A 10,578-nucleotide genomic window follows, 5' to 3' on the forward strand; every position below is an offset into this window, starting at 1 on the left:
TCAGCGCCAGCGGTGGCACCGAGCGCGGACCAGAAAGCCCGAAGACGCGCAGGGCACGCTGAAAGACGATGAAATATGAAATTCGTGATTTGAACAACATGAAATCGAACAAAATAATAGAAACCGCAATCCGCGGCGCGGCGGTCATTGTTTAAGGGCCGGACGGTGCCGGCTTCGAGTGTTGTGCTGCGCAAATCGATGCAGCATTTTGAATAGATTTAATTAAAATTTCTCATAAAAGGGCAAAAGGTGAACTGCAGATGGAATTGGTGATGGTGAACGAAGCTTACGACTTGTAGAGAGAGAGAAAAAAAGAAAAAAAAAGAAAAAAAGAGAGAGAGAGAAGAGAGAGAGAGAGAGAGAGAAAGAGACAAAGTGGTGCAGTGCTTGAGTACGTTTTCTAGTTTAGTGCTCGGATTTGTTGCGATCTCGTTTTACGGCTCAATTTTGGGCACGTTTTCTGAGGTATGCATGGAGTTAACTGGTGTGTTCGTTAAAAATTCGTTCGCAGTAGAAATATCAATATCGGTGAGGCAAGTGCCGAAAGAAGTTTTGAATTTTTAAACACATAAATCAACGACGAACGGTGCAGGATGGTTTTGGTATCAATTTTAATAATTAAGTTTAGAAAGTTAAAACTTGATTTATCAAAACGGCCAATTCCATTTTTAGACAGACCATCGCGCTCGGTAGGATGGATGCAAGGCAAAGGGTAAGAGAAGTAGAAGTCTGAAAGTTAGTATCAATTTGGTTTGGAAATTATTCATATCTACTAACAGTTGCGGTTCTAAAACGTTTGGCATGTTTAACATAATTGTTTCTTTCTGGAACATAATACTTACATACGTTTAATAATTTAATACTGATAACTCATGCCCGCAGGTTACATATGCCGTAAAAGTGGATACTTTCATTAAATGATTCAATAATTTATCTGGATATAACATTTGTTTTATTGTTTGGGGTTAATTGGGCTTACACAACTTAACAACAAGGCCGTCATGGGTTCAAGTCCTGTATGGCCCGAGACAACACCCCCTGCCACCCCATACGTAAAGGGATAATAAATAAGTCACTGATAGTTCAACACCGGCCATTTGCAATGTTCTTTCATCACCATCATCAGAAGCATATTTCAAGGTTCCAGCCATTTAATTAATAATTCTATTTTACATAACATGTGACGCTTAATATGTTACGGATGTCCTACAAATAACGAACAAAATCGGTATTGTTGGCCGGAGTTTCGGCTGCATTTTCGATGTATCCAAAACATTACGATCAATGATCAACTCTGACGAAAGAAGGGCGAACCGGATTAACTCCATCTCCAGTTTGTTTGAAACTAATTGATTTTGAAAGGAATTGGGGGTTGGTATTACATCTGTTTCCAGCGTTATAGTTGAATCTCGTGCCATTAGCTTCGAATCGCGTGTCTTCTTCTTCTAATTGGCGTAACATCCTACGCAGACATGCCGGCTTTTGAGACTTTATTCATTACCACGCAGCCGTATAGTCAATCCTTGCTAGGGGGGGGGGGGGGGCGGTCCATTCTAGGCTTGAACCCATGACGGGCATGTTATTGAGTCGTTCGAGTTGACGACTGTAACACGGGACCAAATCGCGTGTCGTCACCTACGAATCGCATGCCACTATCATCAAATGCGTGCCTTTACAATCGAGTGGCACGCACACTGTGGTCGTCCCAGTAACGGAATGCAACGTTACTGTGACGATCCTTTGGTAAGTTTGTCCGTCCGTCCGTCCGTGGTAACCAAATTCCATCGCGGGTTCAATCTTTGTATATACCGACCCTTACCAATGAAGGACTTTCCGGCGGCGTGGTCAAGGATAATGTATTTAGAAGGTTGATTTTTACCGCTTTTGCTGGGCGACATTGTGGGGGACATCTGTCACTCTCTGCATACAAATTTCATTACCCCGCACCAGCCCTCCCCGATTTTTATACCGGAGCCCCCGGAAGAGATGTGTCAAGTCGAGAAATGTCATTTTGCTCTGTACAACTTCAGCTTGTCATTTATAACACCTTGGGCGTGGTACATAAGTGTTGTATACGATAAGATAGATTGCCGACCCCAGGGGACGAAGTGGTGAGTGCCACTCGGGGCTCGATCGTAGGTACGTGGGTGCAGGGAGATGGGTGTTCGAGGCTATCTCTCTAGGACCGCGATTGAGGTCGGACGTGAACCGATGGTACGTGGAACACATTGTAATTGTACTGTAATAAAAGGTCTAACAAATAGTTAAAAGTGTAAGCGATGCAACAATAAGAATTAGCGAAATCCTTTTTTTGCCAGCATAACCGCGAAGATTGTTAAGTTAAGCAGAAGAATGATCGTTTAATACTCATTAAAAAAAAAATAAATAAATAAAACATTTTATTTTGAGCTACGTAACAAAAGTTAAACTCCCCCCTCCCCTCCCACATGTAACAAAACGTAACGTTTTACGACACCCCCTCTCTCCCCTATCAGCGTTACGTAATTGATGGATGACACCTAAGAGGGTTTCGTCAGATTTGGACAGTGTCCATGTTTCTGAGGCGTATGTGAGTACTGGAACTATATAGGTAGGTCCCAGCTTCGTCCGTCGCGACACGTTCTTTGAGGTGAACTGATTTTTCAGGCTGTAGAATGACCGGTTGGCAGCCAGCATCCTTGCGCGCAACTCAGCTACCATGCTATTGTCCTTTGTTCAATTCAATTCCATTCAATTGAAGTTTATTCAAATTGTCAGCCTAATGATTTAACAATTCCTAAATCTAACTAAATTCCTAACTTAACCTATCTTAATTCCTTTGTTGCTGACCTTTGACCCGAGATAGGTGAATTCTGGGAATTCGTAGAGGTGTTATGCCTACGTAGATTCTGATTATTTATTGGTAGGCCCGTTGATGTTGCCACCATCAGTTTGGCCTTTGCCTCGTTTATCTGCAATCCAAGGTTCTCTGCCGCCTGCTCTAATCCTTGATAGGCTTCTGCTACATAGGAGTGCCGCAAACCAAGGATGTCTATATCATAAGCGTATGCCAGGATCTGGGTTGACTTATAGAAGATGGTTCCCGTAGTCTCCACCCTCGAGTCGCGGATGGCCCCTTAAATACGATGAAGGTAAGTTCGGCCCCGTGGCGCGCAGACCTTTGGAGTTACCAAAAGGCCCTGAGAGTTTTCCATCCACCTTCACCTGGCAAGTGACGTTGGTCATAGTCATTCCAACTAGCCATTCTAACTGGAAAGAATGCCTGTTTAAAATTCAAACGGGCACAAACCTTGAATGGATCGAGTCTCTCATACTCAAGACAGTTCATCCTGCTGTATGGGTAAACCAATCAACTCACTTTTATCCAAGGCCAGTGAGTAACTATAGCGGATAGATAGACCAGTACTCTTCAATCATTTTAGGAACACGTATCACTTAGTTTGGCACATATGTATACATTTTCGGCGGCCCGCATAAATTGAGGATAATTATTTATCCTGCGTAACCTTTGTTCGATGCTTCTTGGCCAGTCCATAGAAGGTTTGAACACACGATGGGCATGTTGATAAGTCGTGTGAGATGGCTATGACGGGTCTGCCCCATCTAGACCACTTCCATTTATTACGCCAGATAAGAAGAAACGAAGCGTTGGAATAACATTTTTGGAATATTTTTATGTACTCCTCGGATTGCATGTTCTTCTATTGTATGTATTGAAACTAGAAATTAATACTATCCTATCGGATAAATCAGTCAGTTTATAATTACCTGAATATTTACTTATTGAAATCGAAATTTACCATAACCACTGATAAAATTTGTTACTATCAATTTTTAGATTCAATTTAAAGTTCATACATTAAAACAAAATGAAATAAAGCAAGATTAAATGTATATCGATCGTGTGCAGTATCGCCGACTTTGCACCGACACTCTGCACTCTCCGCTAATAGATACATAATTGTCTATTGCTGGTGTGTATTAATTCAAATTTAATTGCACTCGTTTGGCCCGAAAACCGTTTCTCTCACACTTTGGCCCACTGTACACTACACCTCGGCCTCGGGGTTCGGTATTGTATTGTCCTCCCTAAAAATGGTTAATTTTAAAATTGTCATAAAACCTGACACTATAAAGCTTTGTGCGTAGTAGCTACCTGCCGTGCTAGGTAATACAGGCGTGCGTTTGCCGGGGCTAGAGAGTCGCAATGCAGGCAGCAATTCGATCGTAAAGTGACACCGGCAAATCCACTAATAGCTGCTGGAATGTGTCTGCTGAAAAATGCGGCCAATTAATCCTGCTTCGGCGAACGATGCTAATGGATGAGGCCGTACTTTGGAAAAAAGGGCTGTAGCCAATTGTGCCTGTGTGTGTGTGTGTGTGTGTGGGGGGTTGCGTTTTAAATCTTTTCAAGCATTTCGGCGAATTATTTGTGACACATGTAAGCTTAATCATATCATGATTTATCCCAAAAGCAGCCCCTCGAAAATTGATAATTGGATTCACCGAATTCCGTAACTGACAGTGGCCACCGGTGGGAAAATGGCTCTCAAACGTGGTTCATCATCATCAATGCTTTAAAGACTGAGTCGTCGAGTCACAACTAACGCACGGTCGCACGGTGTGGAAAAGTGTGGGGAAAAGTGAGGAAACGAGCTTAACGTTAAAAACACTGGGCAGAAATCGAAAGAAAACTCGATTCCCCTTACGCCGAAACGATTTATCGGGCGCACAGTAAATAGCTAATGAATGAATAAATAATGAGTTTTAATCAATCTAAATAAATAGATCCCATCTAACAATCGGAAACAGTGGTGGCGCTCCACGAGTTTCGCAATAGGCCGAAGGAAACTTGAAAGCTTAAAATGTGGCTACAAGAGCTGCTGGTAGTTAAAGAGACTTCGCTAGCAGCTCAGCCCGCCTTCATTAGGCGTTTGTGTTCATTTGCAGCAGTACACCCGGGGCAAATGCGCGGAATAACGGCGAGACGATGATATGGCCGTTGAATGATTGGAACGCTTGCCGGGTTGGATGCACCCCCTCCAAAACCCTTGCCGGGTGGGATGGCGTGTGGATGGCGTTGGGCAAGGGTTTCGCTTCGGCACTAATTAATACGCACTCAACGTTTTCAATTGCCTGTCGGTGGGGAGGAAGCTGCTGTTGAGTATGAGCAATGCGTTAACATGCGCTACGATGGGTTAGTCAATCGTTGGTAGCCTAACCTTTTTCGATGGTGCAGAGTAAATCGGATCGTTTGATACAGCATTAGTGGTAGTTGAGAAATGCTGAGTGCTTGAGAGTGAAATGAAGAGAGATATGACACCATTTTTAATTGCTGCGCTTGATGATAAAATAGGGATAATATGTAGAAGAATGATGTTCAAGTTGCATGGTGGAAGTGTTTTTATAGAGCGCAGAAGTTTTTTTTGCACACCCATGTGGAATGACTACAAGCTTGAGAAGGGCTACAGTTCTAAATTAGCTTCATACACATACATACATTTTATAATATTCAAAGAAGGTATAAAGATTACTTACTACTTAGGTGCTATCTTACGAAGCTTGTAGAATTAAGATGTTTTTAAATTTGATGTAAAATACTTTACATTGTGAACAGGTTTCTTATGCATTTCAAACGGCTTTGAGGAATGAAAGTCAAGTGCGATCTAAGTTTACTCACAAGTCATACACACAAATGAATCCAAATCTTACAGCTTTTGCATGAGTATTTTAATTGAAAGTTAAAAAAAAGATTCACAAAAAGTAATATGTAAAAGAAGAGTAACTAAGATGAATTGTAACGAAACCTAGATGAAAAATAATAAATATAAAATAAAACAATTTAATAGCATACAACTGAGAAAACATACAATAAAGGAAATGTTAATGAAGAGAGTAAATAGGAGAGAATTGACTATTTACTCTGAAATAGGAAGGGTCTGAGCTATTATAACATGCCAAAAAGTGTATACATCAGGTGGGCCTATGATGTTCTTCCTCCCTAATGCATCGACAGACGATTTAACAATTCGTTCCATAGCAAAATCTAGAGTTTTAGTTTGCAGAAACTCTGGAGTAGTTCGAACAAAGAAGCCAAAATCAACGTGACGGCCAGTGTGTGGATTGATATCAAGATATAAAGGTCACCCGATCCTAACAAACCCGTTGCTTCACAATATACGATACAAAGGAAAGGAAGTGATGCGTTCAACTAGGTAGCTAATCGAACAAAAAAAAGTAGAACGCTAATTGCATGGTTCCCATAGTTTTTTAGCTCGTTCCCACGATTTATGGAGCGTTACCCATATTTTTTTTTAAATTGGATTGTATTTATGTCCAATAGCACAAAAACAAAATTATGATTAAACTATTCAAAAATATATGGGAAACGGTGGGAAATACATCGTGAGAGAGGCCCAAAACTTTACAGGAATCACGAGGAGAAGAGATACAGTACGTGTTTACGACCGAACGAATGAGATAGTCAGTTATATTTTCATCGTCATAGTCGAGTGGACAATACGCAAAACATATCGCTAAAGTTTCATCTACACTTTTTTTTTAATTCAACTTGTCTTATTTTTATTGGTGTATAAAAATTTGAAATTACATTTGGGAGCATAGTTCTTATGATCTACGCGTCTTTTTGGTTTCCTGCTCTTTAGAGTGTTTACGAATTGATTTGGCAGCAGCCTATCTAAAATTTATGAGGTATTTTTAGTGATTCTGATTTTTAGCTTTTAGCTATTTGAACGCAGGGCGAGCCCTCATTTGTGGAGAATGTTGTCTCTTTTTGAAATGCTAATCTAATCTAAACTTCCTTCATGTACATGATTAGCGCAAAAGAGTGAAGGTGTCAAATTTTATATAGGATTGATACCTCGCATGCAGATTTCTACATACGATTTCACATTATAACAAATTAGCTGTTGGTGTATAAATCCCTTAAAAGACATGGGTGGTCGAATTCAAAGCATGAGTCGGATCGGAGCGGTGTGACCAGGCTTTCTCGTTTTGGTAGAATCACATACGTGCAAGATATGTCTGATCTGCTATCTGAAGAGAAAAGAATGCTGATCCGAAAATGATACCGGTTCACTTGCTCATTTGGCGCATTCGAACAATCGCCTTTGTTTGTGTCAGGGAAGCGATGATCCAAATCTTTCAAAAACTGATCCATGTTTCACTTGCTTGTTCTTTCCAATAGTTGATCAGAGTCCATAGTTTACATATTATTAAGTTCCGTTCATCTTATCATGAATTATTCTCAAAAACTGTAGAACATAGTGAGAATTTTGGACAGACTTAGGGAAGAGTTTTCGAAAACAGCTTCCCAGTTTGTTATGGATCTAGAGTTGGATCAAGTTGCACTAGACAAGCCCACCTGATTGTGTTGTTAGATCTATAAGCTCTAAGTCGCAGTTCGCGTATTGTACGTTCGGATACAACGAGCCATTACTTCACAGCATTTATCGAAGTGAGTTGATATATCAGGTGGGCTTCTTCTTCTTCTTCTATTTGGCGTAACGTCCTACGCTGTCCTACATGCCGGCCTATACAGGCTTTCGAGACTTTATTCATTACCACGCAGCCGTATAGTCAATCCTTGCTAGGGGGGGACGGTCCATTCTACGCTTGAACCCATGACGGGCATGTTGTTGAGTCGTTCGAGTTGACGACTGTACCACGGGACCGCCCACCAATAAACATACAACAGTCTTTATGGAAAACAAACAACTGTTTAGTTTAGAAGGATAAAATCGCTTCATTTTCGATAGAATGCTGTTTATTTTTTTGGTCATCTATGAACCATAACCTCGTTTGACAAGATCCGATGCAAGCTGACATTTTTCTCATTTGCTTTGCTTAATACGTGCTCTGGAAATGGTTTTGGGTGTGAGGGGGGGGGGGGGGGGGGGAGTACTTAAATATAAATTCTATACCGTTTTGCAAAAGTCCCGTTCAACATCAAGCAGGTTGATCATCATCCACAGATTTCGTAGTTGTATTTCCGCCTCGCAATGCAATCTAGTTGGCAGCGTTGTCTCCACCGTTACCCGCTGCTTGGTCAACGACGACGGTGGCTTTGCTCTCGGTCGTGCTCACACTGTCGTCCGCCTCCTTGATGCCCATCCACGGCAGGCGGCGTTCAAGCTCCTGGCGGTACTTGGGATGGCTTATGGCGTACACCCACGGATCCAGACAGGACACGATCTTACAGCAAACCGCCGGCACCATGGTAACGAACGGAGTCAGCATCGTCCTGTGGGTTGGTGGGTTGGCGTGACGCCGTGACATTACCATTGACGGTTTGTGTGAAGTGGCTGTGAAGGGTTTTGCTTACCTGTCGCCGAATGCACCAATCATCGTGACGATGGCGTACGGTGTCCAGGCACACACGAACAGGAAGAAGATCGTGAAGGCGGCCTTGGCGATTCGCATCTCGACGGCCTGTGCCTTCTCGCTGCGGTTCGCCGTGAGCGATTCGACGTTCATCTTGCGTGCCTGATTCTTCAGCATCATCTCATGCTGACGGACGTGACCGAAGAGCCGGGCGTAGAAGTAGCAGATGAAGATCATCGGAATCACGTACGCCCAGGTGAAGATGCAGCCGACAAACACGCGCGTGTCCGGATCGTCGGTAAGATAGTCGAACGAGCAAGTTGTCAGATATCCTTCCGGAATGTAGCGTCCCCAGATCTCGAACAGAGGCAGCAGTGTGAACGGCATCGTCCAGAGCCAGGTAAGGCAGATCAACAAGCCCGCCTGCACACGACTCAGTCGTCCATCGAGCGGGTTCGAGATCGTACGATACCGGTCGAATGCGATCACGGCATTCGAGATGGCACCACCGATGCCGGACATACTGCCGAGGGCCGCATACACCGAGCATCCCACCCCGTAGCCGACCAGTCGCTCCGAGAACGAGTTAACCAGGAACATGGGCATCTCGCACATCATCAGCAGATCGAAGATGGCCAAGTTGATGATGAACATGTTCGAGCCATTGCGGAGCGATTTGGAGCTAGTAGAACAAACATGGAAACACTAGTGAGGAGATCAGATTCGCTATTCTATCGACTAAGGTGTCACTTACGTGCCAAAGATCCACAGCACAATACCATTACCGATGAGGGAAGTGTTCATCAGCACGAAGTAGATCATCGCAAGCATTAGGTGCATGTAGTACGGCGGTGAAGGAAATCCCTTCCAGTGATCGTGCACTAGATACTGCTCCTCGGGTGGGAGATTCCAGCCCAGCAGCTTCGGCATTTCGCCAGCAGTGCGCGCCATCGGCATCAGCATGGCGCCCTCCGAGATGGATTCGTTCCCGAGAAACATAATGAGCGGGTAAGCGGCGTAGATCGATCTCACACTCACAAGTTACTCCAATGCTGCTGATCGTACGTGTAGAGAGTTAGTTCCCGCACAGTTGCTGCACACTCGTGTACACTGGTGTTTCTTTCAAGCACAAACAGAATGTCACTTTCCAGGCGGGGAACAATTTGGACCGGTTCCTGTCAGAAACGCTTCACAAATGTTCGCCTTCTTCCGGGGCACGGATTGGTTTTATACCCATCCATCTAGCACTGGGGCACATCGCGTGGACTGATTCGTACAATTGGATTACGAACGCATGTGTAATTCGTAGGGAGCCACTGAAATCAAAGGATTGCATTATATGGGAGAGCATTGAATTGCATGTGGATGGGTTTTAATTTGATTATCCACTGCGGAAAGAATAATCCAGCGGTGTAACGCCATTCGCCAGTGCAAGGTCAATGGGTTTGTTCTGATTAGATTTTGATCATTGAATTTGCATCAGGCTTAAAAAGTCAATAGCTTTTCTCATACCAGTGTACATGTAATTAAAATGAAGAAAGTGGGTTATTCGTTATGTTTGCATTTCAGGAATTCCTAAACATTTTGATGTAGTATGTTTTTTTAAAATTTTGCTAACGAATTATTTAGGCTTACGAAGCATTTTTTGGAATCCTTTCCACGAATTATGAACTGCTTCAAAGAATGATTACACAATGCCAAAAAATCATGAACGGAACCTACGGAAAAATTCAACAAATCGTGGATAAACGCTTTGCTGTAGCTGTTGAACTGTTTGAATCTGAATCTTACGCTAGACGGTTTAAATGGTGAAATCCAAATAGATTTTGTTGAAATAGACAATTGCTAAGATGGATCAGTATAGCCAAAAGTCGTACAATTTTAAGCATTTTCCTTTTTCAAAGAATTTCTATTAATTATCTTACTATTATATGTATTCTATTATGAAACCATCTATGATTCTGAGGTCTTTATTTAAAGTCAGTTCGGCTTAGTAGTATAGTTGCTAAATTCAGTTTGACCCTAAATTCAGTCGATTTTGCTACGGGGGGACGATCAATATGAGGCTTAAATCCATGACGGGCATGTTATTAAGTGGCACGCGGTGACGACTGTACCACGGGACCACTCCAATTTATTTAAATTTTATTCAATATCTGAAAAAAACTGCATTCTTTTATATTAGCAAGTGTATGTGTATGTTGAGCCGGTCTCGTAGTACAGTCGTCAACTCGT

General features: G+C 42.6%; 1 protein-coding gene across 1 annotated transcript; it reads right to left on the minus strand.

Annotated features, from left to right (window-relative positions):
• Positions 1–7,740: 7,740 nt before the first annotated feature.
• LOC1279519 (opsin-3) lies at positions 7,741–9,561 on the minus strand. Its single transcript, XM_319247.3, has 3 exons — positions 9,098–9,561; positions 8,345–9,025; positions 7,741–8,263 (listed from the first exon to the last, which is right to left on the minus strand). The coding sequence occupies exons 1-3, from the start codon at positions 9,340–9,342 to the stop codon at positions 8,029–8,031; spliced, it is 1,161 nt and encodes a 386-aa protein (XP_319247.2). The 5' UTR covers positions 9,343–9,561; the 3' UTR covers positions 7,741–8,028.
• Positions 9,562–10,578: the final 1,017 nt, after the last annotated feature.

Source organism: Anopheles gambiae, chromosome 3 (assembly GCF_943734735.2).
Source record: "Anopheles gambiae chromosome 3, idAnoGambNW_F1_1, whole genome shotgun sequence".
Lineage (NCBI taxonomy): Eukaryota > Metazoa > Arthropoda > Insecta > Diptera > Culicidae > Anopheles > Anopheles gambiae.

Excerpts from the sequence above, each read along its gene's own strand:
- LOC1279519 (XM_319247.3), bottom strand. The coding sequence starts at position 9,342 with ATGTTTCTCGGGAACGAATCCATCTCGGAGGGCGCCATGCTGATGCCG. Across the intron at positions 9,026-9,097 it reads GTGCTGTGGATCTTTGGCAC|CTCCAAATCGCTCCGCAATG; the intron begins GTAAGTGACACC and ends TTGTTCTACTAG. Across the intron at positions 8,264-8,344 it reads ATTGGTGCATTCGGCGACAG|GACGATGCTGACTCCGTTCG; the intron begins GTAAGCAAAACC and ends ACCAACCCACAG.